At 31.8% G+C, this 25,412-nt stretch overlaps 1 protein-coding gene and 1 long non-coding RNA gene across 2 annotated transcripts in view; both read right to left on the bottom strand.

Annotated features, from left to right (window-relative positions):
* Positions 1-532: 532 nt before the first annotated feature.
* Positions 533-10,016, bottom strand: LOC143223360 (uncharacterized). Its single transcript, XR_013012877.1, has 2 exons — positions 5,328-10,016; positions 533-5,236 (listed from the first exon to the last, which is right to left on the bottom strand). It is a non-coding gene; the product is annotated as an uncharacterized LOC143223360 (long non-coding RNA).
* A 13-nt stretch (positions 10,017-10,029) lies between these two features.
* LOC143223359 (uncharacterized) overlaps positions 10,030-25,412 on the bottom strand; it is a 49,977-nt gene continuing 34,594 nt past the window's right edge. Inside the window, exons 4-8 of the mRNA XM_076451244.1 lie at positions 23,637-23,925; positions 23,252-23,355; positions 13,127-13,169; positions 11,279-11,346; positions 10,030-10,422 (exon numbers count right to left, since the gene is read on the bottom strand). Coding sequence (XP_076307359.1) covers positions 10,162-10,422; positions 11,279-11,346; positions 13,127-13,169; positions 23,252-23,355; positions 23,637-23,925 — 765 coding nt within the window. The 3' untranslated portion in view covers positions 10,030-10,161. The remainder of the gene's footprint in view (positions 10,423-11,278; positions 11,347-13,126; positions 13,170-23,251; positions 23,356-23,636; positions 23,926-25,412) is intronic.

Below are 25,412 nucleotides of genomic sequence, written 5' to 3' on the forward strand. Positions count from 1 at the left end.
ATTTATTTAACTGTTTACAACTTATTTTAATCAAAGAACTTCAAAGTATTCACCTAATTATTTCTAACTTTTGTGGGTTTGACATATTTATCTTATTCTGTCTAAACTTACAAACATTATGTAACTATTTCCAACTTATTCTAGCTACCAGATTTCAATACATTTCATTCCTTGAGACTTGTGAGACTAAACTGCAAGATGTTCTCTAATGTTTAAAGTGTAAGATATGTATTGTTTTTCATATGTGCTTGAAATGCTTCCAATTTAATGTACAGAATAACTTTGAAACATTTACTTCAGTGTTTCCAGATAGATTCAAGACAATAGATTTTAATAACTTTCAGATTCAGCTTAACATTACACACAGTTACCACTAAATCTTTTTAATGTTCTTGTGAATGCTCTTGTATAGATGCCATTTCATTTCACAAAACTAATTATATGTTCTCAAAGACTATGAGTCATTATTACTATTACATGTGCTTTAGTGAGGGTGTGAGGTTTGTTGAAAAAAAATCAAGCATAACATCTCTGTCTACACATTTTATTATATGTCTACTGGTACATTCCTTGTTACTGCACTACATACATATTTTAGCCCTTATATATTTCAGTAAATGTCAGTTTAACTTGAATATTAAAGAAAAAAGATAAAACAGCTTGAAATACAGTTTTGTAAATCTTTCTCATATCAGTTCAACTGCTGAAATCAATATTACTGGGGATGGCCAGTTACATTTCACTGCATGAGCTCTGACTCTCAAGTACATTCTATTTTCAAGAACAACTACTGTTGCAGGTAAATGCAAAATGGATGTAAAATACAAAACATTTACATTCTTTTTATTAACTTTAAAACTGTAAATGTTTACTGCTTGCCATATTTTTGTTTCATAATAGCAATTGCTTAAAGGTTTTATTTTAATTCACCAATCTGTGTAAAGTTTAATATTAATATTTAACTGCATGCCAAAAGTTAAGCCTATACCACATTATTCAAATAGAATACAGAAAAAAAAGCTACTTATTTAATAATATATATTAATCTACCAAAAATTTTGAACATGCTGAATAAACACAGCAAAAAATATTCACATTTTTTATCAATCACACTGAGTTTACATTAACTGAAACAGTAAGTTTAATCTTCACTATGACAGAGTGAAAAAAACTGAAATTCCACTACACACTTGTTTCAGAAATACTAGCAACTAGTTTAAAACCACTTATCAATGTAACTGCAGTGATATTTCAAAACCTAAATAAAAAATTCTTCATGCTGATTGTTATTTCTGATTGAAAATCTTAAACAGAGTAGGATTCTAACTAGAAGTATTACCTGTGAGTGAAATACAGCAGACAAGACTGTGTTATGGTTTACCTGAGAGTGAATTATAGCAGAGGACTGTATTATGATGTTTATGGTTTAAATGCTGAAAACCTTTAAATTAATGGAAAACAAACAGTAAAACTGTTATAAAAACAAGTTAATTCAGTTAACTTGTATTATGGTTTAAATGCAAGTGAATCACAGTAGATAGAACTGTGCTATGGCCTGCTTGTAAATGAGTTGCACTGGACAGGACTTGTCATGATTTCCTTGAGAGTGAATTGTAATAGACAGGTTACTATATTATGATTCTCTTCAGAGCTAATTGTAATAGAGATGACTATATTATAATTTAAGTGAGAGTGAATTACAGTGGATATAGTTGTTGAGTTGCTTGTGAGTGAATTATAATGGACAGGATTATGCTGTGGTTTGTCTATTTCTTGATATGCAGGAAAAGAACACTTTTTAGTTCTAACAACTAGGAGTTTAAACAGTTACTAAAAGTAGAAAGATGGTTTCATGAGAGAGAGAAAAAACTTACATTCTTTAGTCCAAACAATAAACAATCTTATCTATCTTTATAAAAAATATTTGTTGAAACATTTCTGTATAGTCTAAGATATTCAACAAGTTATAGCTGCATTATTTGAACTGCACAAGCACCTGAAATGTTTGTGTTGTTTTGCCCAGTGTTAGTTATTAAGAATATCCAATCTAAAACACACACAATGAAAACAATTTTGAATAACAATCTGACTACAAATGTTGAATGTTATACAATCAATACACCAGAGAACATAAACATTATAATTAGATTGCACTGAATCTTTACTTGGATATCTTTGCTATTAAAGATACTTTCCTTATAGTTTCACAACATTTTCTACCAGCTTAGGAGATAGAAAAAAATGGAAATCCACACACACACTAACAATGCAAAAAAAATTTCAAGTTGCAGTATGAATTCTAAAAATTATTTAAAACTTTACAAACAATACCACTGGCTAAAGTTAACAATGAAAAAAGAACATCCCTAGCCATTGACATAAATAATGTGTTACACGTACACATAATAATAATGATAATAATAATTATAATTCTCATAAGACATTGGCATTAACTTCATTACATTTTTCAACACTACACTCTATCCAGTATCTTCAGGTTTTTCAAAAACAAGAGTTTATAACAGTATTTCATTGACTCTATGTCCACTACATACAATACAGATGACAGCTTTCACTTAACATGGAGATCATCAGTTTGGTTGGGACACAACAAACACAGCAATGGTTTAAATACCTTTTACACAAGCCACTTGTTACAACAAGAATTGTTTTTGTATGAACTCCTTTCCTAAGCTGGTAAATCATTATTATAATTAACTGCACTTGCCTATTAACTTTTGAACACTACATTATTTTATCTAGATTCTTACAGTCCTAGATAAAGAAGATTATACAATAATATTTTAACCATACTATGTTTGCCATAGGTAATGTTGATGATGGACAGTTCACAGTGTCATTGAAATACTATTTTATACTTTTTTTCTTGAAAAACCCTAAGAGAGTGAATGGAAGATGTATTGTTAAAAATACAGTAGGCCCAATACTAATGTCTAATGACAAGCATAGTTAATGTGAATAGTGCTTTGCCAGTTTAGAAAAGGCATTCATACCATAACTATAATAATAATATTACAAGAATTATGTATGGACTAAATGAAACCCAAAATATTATGATATAACTTTCCTAAGTATAAGCTTGAATGATTCAAAATATATGTATTAACCCTTAATAAACTAACTGCACTATGTGATGAATTTATCAACTCTTACTTAGTTTATATATTTAAAAGTTGTTGCTTTTGTTGAAGTAGAAGACAAGTAACGAAAACTAGTAACATATTTATATCATATACTACATAATAAATATTCTTTAATATGCCAAATAAATATACATTCAAATTTACATTAAAGACTATAAGCAATCTGAATATTTATACATTTCAACTTTAACAAAAGACATATATCTGAATTCTTTATTTTGCAAAATAGGAAAATCCAATTCATTAAGGAAATTCACTTTATTTACCTAACCCAATAAATGAAAACAATACTGTATGTATATCTTTCTTCATTGTTGCTAGATTAGAAAAGCCATAATCAGTAACATGTGAAAGCTATTACTTTCCTATACAGAAAATGTATTTCTGATGGGTATTTACCTCTTTTCACATGAAAAGCCATTATTGTTCAGTGCTGCCCTCTATATGCAAAAAGTTTTTGCATCTGCCTTGATGCTCCTAACAATTTGGAATTAACTGGTTCCAATGCATTGCACATGCAAATCATCATGCAACATCCCTCCATTAATAAGAGATAAGAGTATGACACTCTTTGACCCATGTTATTCCCTCTATTCAGTTCTACTAAACGATCACTGAGAGAGTAAGTAGAAAAGTGAAGTACTGATTTTCAGTGGAGAGGAAGGGTGGGAAGTGTGATATGAGGTAAATACCTATTAAAAATACATCTTCAGTGTAGAAAAATAACAATTTCTCATATGATACATTACCTCTTTTCACATAAATAGTTAGAATTCCAAACTGAATAGGTGGAGAGACAGCTGCAAAGGAAAGAAAAATCCTTCAAAAGCATGTGAAGGACACTCCCAAAGAATCTTTGGAGTTGAAGATCCTACATGAGAGACTGCACCACTTATGCATCAAGTATGTAGAAAAAGATGTTGCAGATGGTGGCAGAAATAGGAAGTAGCAAGTCCAATATAAATAAAACAATGGTTGGATAGTGATCAAATCCATGAATCTCAATCCTATAATACATAAATGTAGGTGAGAGTAAAAGGATGTACAACCAGGCAAAGTGTGGCTAGGGTGTGACAGACCATATACGGCAAGTCAACTACATCCAAAATCCAGGTTAATTGGAAACGACATCCATGCAGGGATAGGATGATGATCATCACATAATTGGTAAGTCAACTACAATCCAAAACTCAGCCACTGAGAAAGGACATCCACGTGGAGGTAGGAAAGAGGATCATACTGCTAGCAAGTAGACTACAATCCAAATCTAAGCAATACGGTGGGGGATATGAATGAGAATCATACTGTCTCCACCTCAAGTTCACGATATCAGAGGGAATCTCATATCTCCAACCTATAAATAGGACATATATTAGCAATGTGAGAAATTGACTGATCAATCTGGAAACCCAACATCTGGCATAAAAAATGTGTGTGTAATGTAAGCCACATCACTCAAAATCAAACTGAAAGGAACCATCCAATTTTTACAGCTCATCCCAGTATTACACAGTGGAGGACCTCTTGTCATTTAAACCAGCAAAACACAGCTCTACTCTCAACTGAATGGTTTCATTAACATTTATGCATATTTAGTGTGTGTATGTGTGTGCACGTAATTTGTTTTCTGTTAACACATTCACAAAGATGCCCTCATGATTTACCATCCCAGTAGCTTGGAACTGACAAGTGTTAATGACTTTCAAACTCCATTAGAAGAAAAGGAGGGGAGAAAGTGCTATGAAGAGTTAGGAGTAATGACAACAACTGAGACAATGCAATGGGTGACCACAAAACCCTATTTTGAAAAACAGAAGAAAATTGATTTATTTGATACAAGGCATGGCAGGAATGGGGGAATGGGCAGTTATACTCTTTTACTTTGCACATGAGGTCTATGGGTGAGCCCAGTCTGGAACAGGCATATTAATGAAGCAAATACATCATGAGGATAAACCTACAGGTGAGCTTGTGGAACATTCCAGTTCAGCAACGTGTATTTAATGGCCATGGAATTATAACTGTTAAGTCATCATGGCCTTACAGTGCAGCTTTGACGAGTTTAAGCATACCTGGATAGGCACTACACTCATCAGGAGGAGAAAAAGAAGGTCATGTCCATAAAAATAAGTATATATACTAAAAGATAACTTACCCTGTCACCTGGATAGGCACTACACTCATCACAGGAGAGGATCCATAAAGAAAAAAGAAGGTCATGTCCATAAAAATAAGTATATATACTAAAAGATAACTTACCCTGTCACAGTATCACAAAAGAGTAAAAGGATGGCAACAAGAAAAAAACAGCTTCCCAAAGTTGAGAATGGGAGATAAATGTATGAGATGTGGTCCCAGTACATGATAGATAAAGTAACTTCAAAAACAACAGGTTTGATACCAAATAAATGGGAAAGTGCATGATCAGAGTGAAGACACTAAAAATCAATTATGAAACAAAAAATATAAGAAATAAAAGGCTAATAAAATCCCAATCCAAACCCAATGGGTCGGGGAGAAAGGAAAAAAAAATCATGGACAAATCAGTAGAACAAAGGAAGGAAATAATTGGAAATGTATTAAATGAAAAAAACACAAAGAAAAAAAATGAAGCAACCCAAATACTGGAGCACCAAGGTCATTTGAAATGGACCAAGAAGAAATGTAGAAGATGGTACAAACTGGAAAAGTTGACAGAAATAAATTAAATGAGCCACAAAAATATAAGCTAACAAAAATGACCCATAACAAAGGTAACAATTAAGCTGAAACAGCAGAAAAATCCAAACGTGTGCTGGCCAGGAAATGAATTGGAGTGACATTGATGATCAAACATTTTGGAAAAAAACTAATGAAGGAGAAAAAATAGCATTATAAACTGGATGTAATCCTGTCTGAACATACTGACAGATAGAGCAAGTGGATGATGAACTAGAAACTAAACACCTGAGAACTGATCAAATGTTCAAAAACTTCACAGGAGGCAGATTCACCAAACGTTTGGAGGATTGAGAGGTAATTCCTTGGAATAAAATGCAATGGAACTGGGAAGTCGATCAATAGCGAGGAAAAAATACGTGGAATATGACCCTCCAGAGATGTGTGTGGATTTAAAAAGGGAGATATGTTATCGACTAAAAAAGGAAACAAAAATGAATATCTCTTTGGCAAGTGGTAGAAGCCACTACCAATTAAAATTAAACATTAGTCAAATCTAGACAAAATGAAGACAATAAACAAAAGTATATTTGTACGTGTAAATGTGCTAATAGAACTTATAACCTCCAAAGAGGTAACGTAGAATGCATAATGCAAATTGAATAACCAAACACAACCATAATGGCATAAACAAACAAAAAGTTTATGTAATGAAGTTACAAGTAATGGACAGACACATTATATAATTCCACTTTGGAATAACTCAACAGGTTACATATATCACTATTAAATAACAAAGTAAACTTCCTGAGAGAAATTAATACAAAAAATACAGAAGAAACTGAAATAAAACGCTTGAAGAGTGCACAAACTTAACGTTATAACATGAGCACTGCAATAAGGGAAGTGGTAGTTTGGTAGAATTGAACAGATGGAGCCACATGCATTAAGAGAGTATGCCACACTCTTGTTGCATGCAAAACACACAGGGAGCATCAAGACTGGTGACATGCTTAAAATGTTTTGCATATAGATTGCAGCATTGAGCATTGGTGATAATAGCTATTTATGTAAAAGAAGGTAAGGTACTGTAGCATAAAGTATGGAAAGCTTTTTCAAAAACACATAAAAATTCAAATATAAAGATACTAAGTTTCCAGCCAGTTGTATTGAAAACAAAGAGTTAAAAAGTCACTCAAATTCATAAAATGTCTTTGAAAGTTATTATGCTCTTTCATATATATATAATACTCGTAATTCTTTTCTAATTTAGAAAAAAAACAAACAATTATGACACAGCTTTAGGGGTCAAAGCTAAGACTGAGAGTGCCCATGAATCTGTTCTTTTTCATTATAATATACATATTTAACTGTACATCTAACCACCAAAGAAAAAGAACTTAGAAAGTAATTGTATTGTTACATACATTTAAACGACACAAATCAATACCAAAACTTCATGGAGAGGCTTAAAAACTAATTTTGACTGCATGGAATACAATATTGTTCCTTTCCAGCTCAAAACAAATTGCTGATCATATTAGACATGAATAAATTTTAAAGACCAGAGATATACTTTTCTATGTAGCCCTACAACAGATGAATCCTTTAAGACATAATTAATAATTTCAGGTTATAGCCACACAATGTTTCTGAACAGTAAGTTCCTCATCCTTGAACTGATCTTCCATGAACTGCATGTAGATCTGATCTTTATTCTTGGTCGTGGACTCATAATAACAATCAATTTATACCTTTAATCCTTTCACTGTGGGTGAGACATATATTTTTCAGTGTTCTCAACCCCTCATACTGCAAATGGGACAAATGTTTACCATTGCTATTCAAAATTGCTGTGCATAATATTAAGAGTGTTCAAAAGTATTTATTGGCATCCCACCTAATGTTCATATATGGTTTCCTTCAATACTTTTAATCAGTCTTTCATTAACCAATAAGATGCTTAACTTTCTTAACACAGGCTCAGTCAATTTGAATGTTCATGTGACCTATTTGTACTCATTCAAAGCCTTTATGTATTTGATACAACTAACTTTTGATATACTATGTAAGTCTTCATGAAATATGGCAGTCTTTCAGATACAAAAAAAATCATATTGTTTACTGAATTATTTTTAACAAATTAAAAACACTGATCCTTGAATATATTAAGTATTTCTTTCAGACAGTCCAAAGTCAAAATGATTATCATGTTAAGACTAAAAATACTTTTCTTCTTATCAAAATCCGAAATTTAATTTGTATAATCTATAAAACATTTTAAATACATTTCAAATGATTGTTTTCAGCCAAACTTTACATTTTCTCTACCCAAACTCTACACAAGGTCAGACAGTTTGATTGACCTCGTAACCATGAAAAAAAAAATCAAAATAAATCAAAATTACCCTGTTTTCTTTCCAGAATGACTTCAAATGTAGCATGACACTACATTTATTTAACCTAAGTAGCTTTAAACTCATAACAGTATGCATCAATTTATAATAAAATGTTATTGTTTTATTGCCCTCTGAACTGTGTCTAACTATTAATCACACCATTATAAGTTGTAAGTCACTAAGGGAAGGTGCAGGTGGTGTGTATGCCTCGCAAAACATTTTTATGATATTATTACTAGTTATTTCACCAAATATAATCTTAACTAAACAAATTCATACATTTACATTTTTGTTACTTTTATAACAATAATAAAGATTAAACATGAAAAACAAGAAATAAAGTACTTACCAGAATATTCTTGTTTTTGCTGTTGACTATTGATGACCCTTAAACCCTTTTTTTTCATACTAATTAAATAATGCACCAAAGAATATAGAATAATAACCTTTAAAAAGCAGACAATTTCCTCTAAAAATCACAATTTTTCTGACTTTCTAATCATGTGACAAGAGCTATTACAAGTTCATCCATTCTTGCTGTTGTGATTCCCATGGAAACAAACTTGTATTACAAGTGAAACTGACAATTATCAGTTCAGAACACAATATAATTGAATATGTTATTTTATAGATGAAAACTTTGGCTTTATATTTATTATAGGCAATATATAATTACATGTAAGAGGGAACTGTTAAATTCTGAAAGACAGGATATTGTAGTGGGTGTGGCAGGAGGGGTCTGATTTACAGCTTGAAAGCTGCTAACCAAACAAAACTGAAGGCTGTAAAATTATAGCAATGACAATTTTATAGTGAGTAATTTACATTTAATCTCATAGTTACTGAATGGATGATGGATCAAATATATAAGATACGTAGAGAAAATATGTTTGGTGTGTTGCACTATGGGAAATTCGGGACTTTTTTAAATATTGTTTTATAAAATTAAGAACTTAAAACTTACATACTATTAAAATATGGATTATTAGCTGATTTTGTAATCTTACAATTGGTATAGCATAAACAAAATGTAGTTTAATAAATTTTTGAATTTAAGACACTAAAACCTTTTGTCATACATAGTATTGGGTACCCATAGTAATAAGTTTAAGCTGTATGTACAACAACTAGCTGTTAACTGTGCCTGCATTGCTATAACAAGTGGTGACCCTAATTACTATGTAAATATACTTGATGCACTTTAATCAGATAACTTATAAGATAGTGAAAGTGAGTCAAGTAATGTTCAAATATGTGATGATGAAGAGACAATGAGAGAAGAGGATGCTAGCTCTCCATCAAATGACAGTCAAGGTGATGAACTTGGACACAGCAGAAAAAGGCGTAAACCGTATTGACAGCGGGAAATATTTGACCTAGTCACAGTGGGAGTACTGGGAAATATACATTCCAGCCACAGTGAATGGGTTAAAGTACCTCTGGTTTCTAATTACTTATTAATAGTTTTAAAACATGTTTGCAGAGAGATTAGAATTAACATGGTTAAGTTTGAATGTAATGACTAAATGCTGTGTTAAGTGATAAACATTTTAAAAAGATACATTATATATTAAGAGTTCCACATGGCATCTATACACTGTACATATTCATATGCTTCCACATATATTTATGTATTTCTACAGCCACACAGTAACTAGCTAAAACATATTTCTATCACAACATGCTGTTTATTTTCTTGTTATGATATCATGCTGTTATTACTGAACTGTGTCTATACCAACAAAACATTTGTACATGCCCATTCCCTGCTTAATTAGGGAAAATTTCCTTTAAATGATTTACCTTATCAAAGTCAGCAAAATTAGCAAATTCCTCTTGAGCATCAGTGGAGTTTGAGAATGGGTCACATCCAATTCCAAATGGATCAAACGGATCTACTGCCGAGTTAATGGTACCCACAGAAGGCTTTTCCTCAACACTTAACAATGAATCAAATGGGTCAGATACACCTCCTTTGAAGTCTTTGCTTTGGGATGCCAATGCAAACAAGTTGTCTTCAAATTCATTTTGAACGTTTTCTTGTGCAGTTGAAGTAACTGCAGCATTAACCCCATGTTTGGGTGGTACTGGTTGGGGAGGTGGTGCCTTAGATTTTCTAGGAGGAAGAGCAGGAATAGGACTCTCTGGACGGAGAAAGCACTAAATGGATCTGTTCCAAATGGGTCATACTCTTCATGAAACTGCTTAAAAAATAAGTACATATCTGAAATAAAACTTTTCACAATATCTGAAATGGAGTAAATTGTGTGTTACAAATTATGAATCAAATACATAGATTATTATTTATCTAAAAACATGCACATTCAATTGACCTTATCATAAAATTTTGCCCTCTTACAATATGTGAATATTTGATTGACTCTCTAATATGTACTGATCACATTATAAATTTATTTTCACAATCTACTTATATTAATAAATAACTTTCACATAAATTTCTAGCTAAGTTCATTAAATTCATAAATGTCTTAACCACAAAAATGTGTTAACTTGAATTACTACAACCCCAGTGTTATTTGATACTCAAGGATTGGTTTACATTATATTAAATTTCCAGAAGTATTTGAGTTAATATCACAGTGAAAAACTATTATTCCTCCAAACAAAGTAATGAAATTACACTGTGAGTGTACAGAACCTTTATATGTAAGTTATATATCTACTGAATTTTACATGTAACATTTAAACTACTAATTCACCTGGTGTTTCACCAATATTTGTGATGGTAATTATCATACTTCATTCTAAGACTGAAATTTGAATTTACAGATTTGTTAGTTCAGAAAAATTCTACACAGTTTCTAAAGTGAAGAATAGAAAATACAACTGTTTTTATGTTGTACTGAGAATATAAAGATAAAAGCTATATGTTTCTTTAGCATATTTCAACTATCACACTTTGAAAAAATAAAAATTTATCAAGCATGAACTTTATACAATTAGATTATTTTACAATAACTAGTGAAAAAGAAAAATATATACTAAATTATTCATGCAAGAACCATTAAGATTTCATAGACAAAAACAAATTCTTACCTTATCTTCTACAGTTACAGAAGAACTGGTATTGCTCAGGCCAAATGGGTCAAACAAGTCTGTGACGTCTAAACCATTATAACATAAGAAATGAACAAACAAAAAGTCACAATATTTTTACAAGGTGGAATTTTTTCAATGTTCATTTATTTGATAAATCTTTTAAGAATACTACTACTAAAGAATGTACTCAAATTAAATGACTAACTACAAATTAGTTACAATGCTATGACCTCCCAAAAGTTTGACTGTTTGTAGAGGCCTAAGTCTCATAATTAAAAAGGGGCATGTTGTTACAGTACAAACTAAAACATGCAACAACTTAAAAACATACTTCTTTCATGATATGCTAGCTCTATAACTGACTGTGTTTTCTAATGTTTGAGTAAAAAATAGTATATATCTAGTAGATGTTTTCAGATCCACACTTGAACTCTTTCTTACTTGGATACTAAGCCTTAACTTGTACTGAACTAAGGCTAAAATGATCAAATTGTTATTTTAAAGTTAAATGTACTTCTCAATTTTTCATTGCAGATTAACTATTAACCTCACATGTTGAGTATGTTGTATTAAAATGATTTTGAATAAGTACATCAACAATTCACATGAAAATCAAAACTGATATTAAGTTGTAGAGAAAATGATATATCAGATCTACATTTTGACATTGTTGGCATTTCATACTTAGCATGATGATATTAAAAACTGATTATTTTCTGGAAAGATGTGTTCAGATTAATGATTTAGAAAAGCTACAAAGAAAATACCCCTTTTACTTAAAGGTGTTGAACATAAAGCAAGTATGGATCACAATAGGGCATCAGAGCCAACCACAAAGAGAAATGCAACAAGTCAAATGTAACAGGTGATAATCCACAAGTACAAAGATCAGCAGATAAAGCAGTCTAAGTGTCCCAGGCTACAGCATGCAACATAATGAAGAAGGATCTCTGTGCAGAAAAATGACACAAGCTACTTGTACATATGTTGCTTCCATGATATATCCATTCAACTGTTGCATACCTCAAGCAACTGGAGAATAAGACAGGTATTCATTCTATTTGTATGAATACAAACCTGTCAATTTACCAGACCTAGTGCCAATGGATTTCTGAAAGATTGGACTATTGAAATTTGACCTGTAAAACCATCTTCCTCATACATTAGATGGAATATAATGTAAAGCCAGCAAGGAGGAATGGTATACTTTGGATACAGCAACAGGCTTTTTTCAGTGGAAAATATTTCACTGTTGTTGTCAAGATGCATGGTTGCCAGATAGAGCTTGATCAGAAGTAACAACATGAATTGTCACCATATGCTGAGACTTCAGAATCATTTAAATAATGCACTCAACCTGTGTATAAATTATTAAAACATCACAGCTGATAAACAAAAATGCACTAGTACTGGCTCTTAGGAAGCAATGTAAATAATAGACTCTGGATATCAAATGTAGCTATTCCAGATTTTTATTTTTTTCAACAAGTATTCTACTTATTTTCTACAGGTAATAAGTTTGGGTCTAGATTTATACTATACACATTGAAAGTTTAAAGAAAATTTTCAACGCTGAGAAAGACCAGGTAACTTATTTTGACACTGTATATTCAACAAAGAGTGAATTTTTTGTTTGATTAAAAGTTGTTTATGGTTATCCACATTAAATAATTTTCCTGAGACAACTTGTCACTGTTTTGTTTTGCAAAAAAAAATAAAAAAAAATTACAAATTGATATGAATCAGGTTTATATATACACATATATCACAGCTCTAAAGCTTCAAGTATTGTTATTAGTTTGGTATTTATTTGTACTAATTCTTTATTTCATAATCCAAACATACCTGTTGTTCCAGCATCATTTGGAAAACTTTCAAATGGGTCACCCTGCACACAAATGAAACTGTTTTGTAACTTTAATGTTGTATTTTAAGTACAAAACTTTGTACTAAATTTGCTCTACTTCAGTAGCTTAGTAATTTTTTTAACATAGAAACAGAAATATAAAAATAATTAATTTTCCAAAAAAAAAAGTGCATGAAGCACGATATTAAAAAAAAATTATAGAAAAAGAAAACAAATCATAAATTATTTGCACACTATCTATAACAGGTTTTGTGTTTATAAAGTTGTAGATAAAATACAATACAATACATAGGAAGCTATTCTAGATTTTAATCAAAATGGTTTTTCAATTTAATGTGATGCAATAACACATTCATTATCAGTTTAACAAATGCCTTTTGATCAGTGATAATTTACCTAGCTTAACAATTAAAAATTTTTCTTAATCTGAAAAGGCATTTCCATTAAGTACTTACCTTCTCTTACCCAAAGCTATCTCAATCTTATTTCAACTCTCTTAGCATTGTTAAAAATATTTTGTGCTCAGTGCATCAGTCTAAATGCACCACCTATTTTGCACTATTTCTGAATATGTCCACATGACTACTCTCCACCATGAGTACAGTGCCACCTATGTATATACCCTACCTATTTTGTACCATTTTTTGAAGATGTACACATGTGATTACTCTCCACCAATCGTATTCTGCTACAAATATTGGTGCACCTATTTCCCTTTTTTATTCCAACATAATGCTCACTTTTGAGAATTGGCAGGTTCCAAATGAACACTGGCAGTGGGGAGAAATCGTGGGAAGTACCTATCAGAAATGCCTTTTCAGTGTCAGAAAAATGTTAACTTCCAATACAGTCTTACCACCTCTCACTCAAATCCCACTGCTAGTAACCATTATTACAAGCAGATATCAGAAAGCCAACTCTCAGAATTAATGGATGTGCTCTGAGATGAAAACAAAGCACACTTGTGGGGTACCACACTACTTCTGAAAAAGGTGTGCTCTTTGTCCTTGAAGTATGAAATGAATCTGAAACAGGTGGAAAAAAGAAGATGCAGAAGCACAATTTATTCTGACAGATGTAACCCATAGTAAAATATAAAATTAAATAACTTTGTATATACACAACCTTAAATGGTTCCATAATTCATCCTCAGTATTAGAAGGTTGAAGAAAAAAAGGATAGAAAATGTATTGTAACAAACACAAAGTGACTGGGGCATGTGGACTAACATATATTCATCAAACCCAACCATAAGTAAACAGAAGATCAAATGTCAAGAAACTGGAATTATGAAGAGGAAGTTAGCTTTTGGCAGAAACTAGACAATCTTCCAAATTACCACAGGAGTAAGAAGTACAACAAAATGAACAATGAACCCAGCATTATGGAATCATGTTATTGCCTCAACTCAACCATAAGAATAAGGTAATATCTGTAACCATTATTACAAGCAGATATCATAACTCATTCAATGGTAAATGCAGAGAAGAGATGAACTGCATCCACAATTACAAGGAGGACATGGAACATTCACAGAACCATAGGAGCAGGATAAGAACTTACTATAACTGGAATTAATGAGGGGTCTCTATTGCACACAACCCTAAGAATAGGGCAAAGTCATCTCAAATGCAATGCTACAAGGAGGATTATAAAAAGGCTAGACCTACTCCAACTAACAACTGTCCACCTAGAAAAAAACATCCAGGGAAAATGGAAGGAAAGAAACCAGCTTTGCCCTCTTCACACTGAGTGTATAATCACGAGTATGTATGGTAAGGTAAATTTCTAAACTCACTCAGAAGAAAGCCTCCACGGTTCACTACTTCAGAGACTGGGAAGAGGCAAGGACTCCCATGCTCCAAAAAGAAAAAGATGTTGTGAGGAGTCTGAAAGAACATTATATCAGAGGAAGTACAATGCATGTCTACAATTCCATATTTAGAAAATCTAACTGAACTCAATTTATTCAATCAAAAGGATGGAAAGGATGAATATAAATACCCTTCTGTTTTACTCATGAAGTCCATGAGTGATGGTCTGTCATTGAATGAAATGTACTGATGTCTATAAATATATGTATTTCTACAGTAAGCATTATAGTGCAATCAGTAAAAGTGAAGATTTGATGCAAAGCATATCTCACCAGGCAACACCGACCACAGAGTGAGATCCCATTATCAGAGGCAAAAATAGGGTTACTAAAAATGAAAGGAGTGATAATAGTTGCCCTTTTTAAAGGCAAACAAATGTGTGTAGAATAACCATGGAAGAAAGGCAATACCTACTTGAGAAAGGTAGAGTCAGATTGTGCAGATAATGAGCAATAAAGATATTGGGAGTAGTCTTCATACCAGCCTGAAATGATCTTGTCCAAACAAAGCAAAGGCAAGTAGCCAAAGACATGGTGACATGAGGAATTTGATGAGAATAACTGTTGTGGAGATAGTGATCTTCTATGAACAAGTCTGAATATGCTAACCTAATGAGTTGATGAACCTAGCCAGTAAGCTTCAGGAAGTAAAAAAATCGAGAATACAAACCACAAAAGAATGCAGTACATGCCACGTAACACAGTAAGCAAGGAGCAAACCATACAAAGAAGACAATCATGATAAGAATAGTTGGGAGATGGAAGGTAAGAAAACGAATGTAAAAGCCACCTTCACAGGTAGCATGGATCTTTGAGAGGAAATACTGGTTGGGATATAGGATGATATAAGAATGGTATAAAATACCGGTAATGTTAGTGGCATAAATATCTGACCAAAAACATCTGCATGAAAGGAGGAGAAGGAATTAGGTCTGGAAGGGGAGAGGGTACCTAGAAAGGGTACAGACAAAGGTTCAAAGGGAGAATGGGAAAGAACATAAAGGACCACAATGATATCCCAATCAGGCAAACCAAAGGAACATGGAGAATATGCAACTTGAAAGGAGTGGAAAAAGAAGGAAATCATAGGGGAAAATAAAACCTTAAAGTGTTTGCCAAGGTGGTGGCATATGGATGAACAATGTCTCACCAACATTGACAGAACAGAGACCAAGAAAAGGTAAAGGTAGGAGAGGATGTACAGGTAAATGTCTGGGCAGCAGGAATCATGGTTGCATCAGTCAATATGGAGGCATAAGTAGGACTAGACAAAGAGTGGTTTGGATTAGGGATAGAGTTCTGGAAAGGAATCAAATAGGAGGGTAAGCACAGATGTGATAACCACTCCAATATTGACTAAACGTGCCCACTCCCAGAACCGATGGTGTGGAATGGGAGAGTAAATGGAAGAAAGTTTGTGTTCCAGTGGTTGGTGAAAGCATTGGTATTAGATGTTGCTAACTTGGTACACACCCATCGAAAGGCTTCTGGATTGAGGGATTGAGTCTTGATAGGGCAATATAAATGATCCCCAACCAGATTCAGGATACCAAGAATATGGCAAACTAATACCATCATGTGGTGACTGTGGTTCTGAGTAGAAGTTCCACTGATCAAGGAATGTTCATTGAAAGAAATGCACATTAGTTTTACAACTAAAAATGAGAATTTCCAAGGAAGCCCACTTCTTGAGCTATGAGAGAATGTGAGGTGAAAACCTTGTGGAGTACTTGGGGTTGGAAATTATGAAAACAACCAAAATGAACAAGATATTGAAGTAGGGGTAATAATGAACTTATCAACCTTTATTTCTCCAACAGATATACGAGTTTTACCATAACAGCAAATTAAACTGTGGATTGCTGAACTTAACAGTTACTATTCTGAGAAAATAAGATACATTCCTACAAGAGTTGGTGGAACCCTGTGGATTGCTTGCACCAAAGTGCTCCTAAAAACCTCTTCAGCATATACAAAGTTCTTGTTCAATATCTTAAGGTAAGATTCTTCTAATATCAATGAAAATTAAGCATTACCATCAATTAGAAATTTTCAAAAGCATTTCTTTATATTGGTTAAATTAAGATACTTTGCTTGTGTTGAAATATTACGGAAATGTAACAGAATCAACTTATATAGTTGTTTTTGACAAATATTGGTCAAACATGTCCAATATATTCCACAAATAGACCACAACTACATTTAAAGTTAGTTAGATACACTTTTTCTTTGCAGATACAAAATCACCCTAAAAGTCCTGTTAGCAAAGACAAAGCCAAGGGGTTCTTGAAGGTTTTGAAGTCAAGACAGTTAATGGAGTTTGCACACTTCTTGGCTGATGTCCTAGCTGTTCTTGCCAGGTTGTCTAGATGCTTTCAGGCTAGAGAAGTGACAACTGGAGAAGTACCAGTTTTTATATCTGAAACAGTGTCATCCCTGAAAAAACTTCCCATAAGGTACTGTTAACTTTAAGCATACCTCATTTAAAACATTGAAAGTATTTCCTGTACGTTAGAAAGAGCACATATTTGTTTTTTTATGAGTATCTGCTTAGCTTACAAGTTCCTAACATAATTTTTTCCAACTGAAAAATGGTACATATTTTTTCTCCTTAGGCCTGGTACAGACATTAGATCCATCAAAAATACACTTATATTTATGAATAACCTGGAATTGAATGGAAAACCTTAGATAATGTGTAAATGGGCTTGTGAAGTGCTTTGGAAGTAAGATTAAACAATGCACAGAAAAACACCAAACTATTAAAGAAGTTTATTGATTTCAAGTCTTGGCCAGTGAAAAATGTTGATGGTGAACATAATGTGACATCACCCATATCATTCATATTACATGCATTTTTGTTTTCCTTTCAGGAGAATGTTAATATTTTTTAATTATTTTCTTTATCTTTCTGGTTTTTGGTTTGGACCAACAGATTTTGCAAAAACTGATGCAGCTCTGCTTGTGGATACATACAGGGAGTTTATTGAGCCAGTTGGATATGATTCCAACTCAGTTGAAATGGAGTGGAAAGTCAACAAGGAGCATACCTATAAAGAATACTTAAACTGATTTTTGAAATATAAATTATAAAAAAAAATTCTGTTTGAGCAAAGACATCCTATTTATAAGCAAAATGATTAGAGGTCTCATCATGTCTCATCACCCATTTTTTTGCCTCAGTTTCAAACAAGAGTCACTAAAGGTATCTGGTAAGCTGTAAATGAGGAGTGCTATAACCCGTACAGCAATTTTCTTTCCTCCTTTACAGCAACATCAGTAGAACATGAAAAAGGGTTTAGTTTAATGAAAAAAATCAAGTCAAACTGGAGGAGTTCTCTTTCCAGTGATGCAGCTGATATGCATAATACAGATAAATTTTCAGAGCCAAAAGATCAATGATTTTGGCCCCACCCTTTTTAGCCTTCTGGACAACCTCTGATAAAGCTCAGGTTGTTTGAAGAACAACCTGGAAACTTCCTTAAAGTTAAGCCCTTTAATGTATAAAAAATGAAATAATAACAAACACGCAAACTGACTAAAATCACCGAGAAAATGATGTACAATCAATATCTAACTTACAATAAATTTAATTTAACTTAGATGATAAAGAACATACAAACATCTAACTTGTCAAAGTCCAAGCAATAATGAGATGATATACTTAAGAAGGACAAAGCCACACAAAGGGCACATGAACTGCAGCTACCACAGATATCACAAGGTGTGAAGTACACAAGTTGTAAAACTTATCACTGATTTCACTGGGATATCTGGTACTGACAGGAATAAAGGTGGAGAACAATAAAAATAAACCTCCACCAAGGTGAACAATATGGAGGAATGGAAACAATAAAAAGAAAACTACCCAAATCACTCTCATCTCAAACGTACAGTGAAGACTAAATATGCATCAACCTGCTTTAAAAAAAAAAGTGTGGAAGGTTAAATTTCCTAGAGCATGACTGACTAAAATAAGAAGGTGGACAAAAGAGTCCAAATAAGTCTTCTCCTTGATTGCATTCTTCTTCTGAAACTGTTGGAATGAAAAGAAGAAATCACTAGACAAGCATATGAATCACGTGAATTAAATCCTGTATCTTCTCTACAGTTAAAGTCAAACCTGATTTCTAGAAATTTGCACCAGTAGCATTGTTGACTGTAATTGGAACAACCACAGTCAACACATGGAATCTTTGATTCATTCATAGTTCTCATACAATTCAGTAATGAAAAACAAATTAAAAAAAATCACTGAACTCATACACAGTAAAAGAAAACTGTTGAAAATAAATATTGAAATAGAAGATAAGCTGTCCCAATTGAAAAAGTGAGGAATGAGTAGGAATAACACAGGGAGATAGTTGCACCAATATAGGCAGCAAAATGCTATTGGTGTAGAGTAGTCACATGATATGTACATGTTTGAAAATGACATGAAACTGATGAAGTATACAGACTGGTGTGCTGAAAAGAAAAAAGAAATTTTAGCAATGCTTAGAGAGCACAGAAAAGATCAAGATAGCTTTGAGTGACAGGAGGTTAGACCATATCAGAATTGTGTTTATGTAAAATGACAAAAAAAATGATCTTTTTAACTAATTAAATTGTTGATACATATATTACATTATTACTAGTGGATTCTAGTGGATCAATATAACTAAATACACATATAATGTTTAACATAAATGTTTTTTTTCAAGTAATCACATACACCCTTGTGCAAATTAACTGAAACAAGACGGAAAATTATGATTTTTTTCAATTTTTTTTTTGCACTTTATTTCTGAGAATCCAAAAATTACTCACAAATTAATACGTGATATGACCGCCTTTATTTTTCAGAAGATCCTTAATCCGCTTTGACATCGAGTCCACGAGTCGACTGCAATCTTTACTAATTTTTGGATCACGGTACCACACCTCAATTATGACCTCAATCAGCTTATCTTTCATAGTACAGTCTTTTCCCTGAAGTCTTCCTTTACAAAGATTTTCAATAGTATTTAAGTCCAGAGAGTTTCCAGGCCAGTCCAGCACCTTTATTCGTAGCCATAAAATTCTTCACAAATTTCGTTGTGTGGCACGGAGCCAGATCTTGCTGAAAAATGCCAGATCCACCTGGAAATCTCTTTTTCAATTCTGGAACGATTCTTCTCTGCAAAATTTGATGTACTGTGGTCCTCGCATCATACCTTCTACGATATGTAAGCCTCCAACGCTATAATAGCTGAAAAAGCCCCAAAACATCTTCTTCAAGGGACGTCTTACGAACTGATTGATGTGAGATTCTCGAAGTTTCTCACCTGGAGATCTGCAAACATGCAGACTTCTTTGACCTTGTACGAAGAAATGAGTCTCGTCACTGAATAACACCTTCCTCCATTGTTCTTACGTCCAGTTTTTGTATTTCAGACTCCACTGATACCGTTTTTTCTTCATTGAGTTGGTAAGAAGTTGTTTTTTGATTGATCACCTTGCCCTTCTAATGCAATTTCGAATAACGTAATATTCCTCAAAAATAGATTGACCATACTGCAAAACACAGCTAATGACACTGACGCTGTCTGTGTGAAAAAATGACTATTAAAGGAAATCAGCGGGTCCAGCGAGCCTACACCAGCCGCCATGCTGAAAATATTGTAAAATTACCATTTGTTTCAATTAATTTGCACAAGGGTGTATTTAGTTTAAGAAAAAATACTTATCAATTAAAATATTAAAAAACTCATTTTACAAACTATCATGGCCATATGAAAAGAAAACAATACTGGGTCACTTAAAAAAAATGAAAAATTACTAAAACCATTGTATTTAAATTTATGCAGTATATCCATTCTTTTATTTGATGATGTTTCAAACTTAAAAACCAAATAAAACCCTTTCTATTTCAACTCTTAACTTGTTAATACAATATTACTGTGACAAAACTAATCAAAATCTCTCCTCCTTAAGTTTAATTTAAACTGTGTGTTGTAGAAATGCATCTGTTGTCTTGAAGAACAACAACCAACAAAATCATATGCTTAAATTGCATTTAATAAAATCAGACTTGTTCTCTATTATTACTGCCTACTAAGTCATCTCAGGAAATGTTAGAACAATCATCTTGATAAACTTCCTTCAGTCAAACACTGAATAATACCAGAGGACAAAACGTAATAAGGCTAGATGTGCTGATATGAACAAAATGTTTTTTTTGTATTCACAATTCATCAGTACTTTCCAGTGTCAAGATTTAATTAAAAAAAAGAAGAAAATTTTATAATTGTGTTTATTTACATTTGAGTGAGAAATGTTGCTTAACCTTAAAATGAATTTGCAATTTTATTGTTTAAACATCATATGGAACAATTAAATAATTCCATTAGCTCTTTCTCACCAAAAGAATGATACATGTGCAACAATACATATTGTAAAATTGAGAATTTTTAATGCATTCTCACAACAAGTATTTCTATTAAAAATTTTATTTATCTACTGTAGTTATTTGCACTCAAATACTTAATAAATGTTCATAGATAAGGTGATTTTCATTTTAAGTATAAAAATTACTTTTCTTTTCCTTACAGTTTAAGGTTTTATTTGTATAACCTCTAGAAATTACAAAATGAATATAATAAATGATTACAAGATATATGTTTACATTTTTTAATGTTCTCTTCTACATCATTAACTGTAAATATCATCATCAACCTACAGTGTAATGGAATTTTTAAATTAAGGAACAGAAAAGATATGCACACCTTTTAATGTTTTGTTCAGTATCTTAAAATATCTTCTTTTGGTTATATTCATAACGCCAGGTCTTCTCATTTTCATATATAGTTAATTTTTAATGTTTTATTTTCATTTCCTATTCTTTAAGTTTTATTACTCATCTTTATACAATTCAACAATGTCTTTGGTACATAATTAGAGTATTTTCAACAGGGATGCACAAGCCTTTGGAATAATTATCTTACCCTGCACATGATCTTAAGCCTTGAAAACTGATGCAAAGAATGAAAGATATTTAAAAACTTTTTAAATGTTTAAATTATACATTTTAAAACATAAATAACACACAGTAACTAAGATATAAAAGTAAGACCTGAATACAATTTAATTGTCTCTCTAACTATACCATATTTAGATAAGAAAAAGTAAAGTTCTAGCATAAATAAATCAGCCAACAATATTATAGGTAGTTCATCTGCCAAATGTTGAAAACTGTGCAATAATTTCAATATAAGCATTGTTTGATTATAGTGTAAAATGAGCACTTTTTAATGACTACATATGTGTATATGTAACATACACATGTTTAATGCTCAACAAAAGTATGGAATGTGAATGTAGCACCCATCAGTGGTTGACAAAAGTCGTTACTTGTTTCTACTGCATTGAACTAGAGAACTTCCGAAACTTACGTATAACAGGGCCAGTAAACATTTATTGTTTAAACATACATCTAGATGACTGGTGTTATTTAAAACAAGATTAAGAGTCAGAAAGTTGAAATTCTTCACAGCTTGTGGGTCATGTGACAACAAAACCCAAAGTTTTATTTTGGAATAAAGAAACTGAAACTTATATAATGTAAAACTTTGTGCCATCACACACATTATAATGTTAGTTTCATTCACGTACATTGATTGTAAAGGTTTTTAATGAAATCTTGAATGAAGCTCATAGTCTTTTGCAAAAAAACATTTCACCTGAACAACACAAGTCTTCTTATGGTCATGGATCAAAGATCATAGTATCTTCTAAGAAGGTTAATATAATATTTACAATATATCAGGCTTCAGAGTTTTTAAATTTAAAAACTTTTTTATTTAAATAACTCAAATTACAGAAAAAACAGTCTGTATATGCTTAATATGAATTAACAGCAGGCTCACCAGTGAGAAACTTGTTATTTTGAACCTAAAAGGTAATTGCTGATGGAGGCATTTAAGAATGATACATACAACCACCAAAAATAACCACCACCCCTGTTGTTTTGTTTCTACAGCCTAACTTTTAAATCAAAAACACACAGTGCCATGCATGACAGAAATATAACAAACAGCTTATGTTGGTTAAATCTTTGTTTGAAAAGGTTTGAAAACAAAAGAAATTAATTGCATGTTCTTTAGATATATCATTTATATACCTTTGTGTTCAACTTTTCCATGTATTTTGGTATGTGATTGTTACATTAGTACACTTAAAAAACTGTACAGAACACAAAAAAAATTCTCACCTTATTACTCTCTTTTTTACCAATTAATTCCTCTTGAAAAGGATCCTCTCCAAAAGGATCAGAAGGTGTAGTTTCTATTATTCCACAATCCTTGAAAGGATCTTCTATACATGGAAATATTACATCAAAAAACAAACACAGCTGAAACATGATAAAAATTATATGTAACAACTTTACTTGAAATACCCAAATGTAAAAAAAACCAAAACAAAAAGTAATTTAATATTTACTGGCTTAAAATCAATAAACAGTCAATAAATCTGGTTGAAATGACTTTCCTACTTTTTTGCACTTGATTAGGGTTATTTTACAGTTTAAAATCAGAAAAATCTCATGCTATAACTCTGGCTTAAAAATTATTGAAAACTTTATAATTTTTACAAACCTTTAAATGGATCCTCACTGCCAAAAGGATCACTAGAAAATCCATTAAAGCCACTATCAAATGAGTCTTCACTTTTTTTAACAGGTTCTGTAAACTCACTGAAAAAGTCTTCTTGTTGAAATATATCTTCCACTTTACTGGATGAATCTTGTGATTTTTGAAATGAGATTGCTGCTTGTTCTTTGGAATCTTCAACTTTGGATATATCCTCCTTTCGAGAAGAATCGTTAAATGCCTTGAAAGGATCATCAGCATGAAACGAGGTTTCTAATTTACCAAAAGGATCGTCCTAGAGAAAATAAACAAGGAAGATTAACATTTTTCCACTCAAAAGAATACATCAATAATTTTGGGTTCTGTAGAAATATTTTCAGTGCATAAACCCCTTTTACAAATAAAATTAAACAACAACATTAAATGTGCACAAAAATGTTTTTATACAACAAAGTTTCAGTGTTACACTACACTTTAAGTAATTATAAAGTATAGTGTGGCAAACTTTTGTTATCTGTTTTAGACAAAGTTCCAATATGAGACTTCCACAAATCAAACAGCATATGCTAGTCAAAAAACATCACATTAATTATTTGTGATTATGAGATAACTAAAAATTAATTGAACATTTCGTAGTTTTATACAAAGAGTGCTGTTTTTCTTGCAACCCATATAATATACTTTTACAGTAGCCATATGTGGAATTATACCACTGAAGAACATTAACATTCTCCATTACAGTGACACTATATAGGTCACTTCTGTATGTACATTCATAAATATTAATAATAAATAAAACTATACTTGAAACACAGACATGATAAACACTGTGTGTTTATGACCCCCCCCCTTTTTTTTTTGCATAATTTATTCAGGTTTCACACAGGTTTAATAGAAATCACAGGGTGCCCATCCATGTGGTTGAGAAGTTTTGTAATAAAAAATGTTATATTTTTTAAACTAACAGAAATAGATAATTCAGAAAGGTTTCTGACATAATACCAAAGCTTAGAAATCTCAAATCCTTATAAGAAAGAAATTATGAGTTCCACTTTAAATAAATTGCAGGTAAAAAAACAACAAAAGACCAACACTTTAATATATGTTTATTTTAGAAAAACAACAAAAGACCAACACTTTAATATATGTTTATTTTTAGAAGTTGCAATATGTAAAAAAAATAAATAAAAAACTAGTTAGTTGAATTTTACTGTCTTTGAAACCATCAACTTTATAAATTCACTGTTTTTCAAACTAACTGAGTTATAAATAATCAGTGATGTCGAGTAAAAAAAAAAACTGAGATTTTGAAAAAATTTGTTGACCACTTGTCGAAAACCCACTTGAGAAATATATATGCAAAATGGCTCATTTGGGTTGACAAAATATTTTACGTAGAAGAGCGAACAACGTTTCAACCTTCTTCAGTCATCGTCAGGTTGTGAATATTTTTAAAATATTTTCTCAACCCAAACGAGCAGTTTTTGCATATATATGAGTTATAAATAAGCAATAAATATGTACAAGACAATGGATTTGCATCTCTCTTTCGGAAAATGGCAAGAAATGCTTACAGGAAGTTGAAATATTTGTACTTGGAGAGTACAAATAACAGTTTGTTGGGTAAAAACAAAAATTACAATTACAAATTTAGGTTTTTTTAAGTTACTTTGAAACAAACATCAATAAAATTATAAATCTGAACACTTCATTGATACTTTTATCTTGTAGATAATTTGAAGGATGAAATCAGGCACAAATTTTTGAAACTTAATACTTCAT

This window comes from Tachypleus tridentatus, chromosome 8, assembly GCF_004210375.1.
Source record: "Tachypleus tridentatus isolate NWPU-2018 chromosome 8, ASM421037v1, whole genome shotgun sequence".
Classification (NCBI taxonomy): Eukaryota; Metazoa; Arthropoda; class Merostomata; order Xiphosura; family Limulidae; genus Tachypleus; species Tachypleus tridentatus.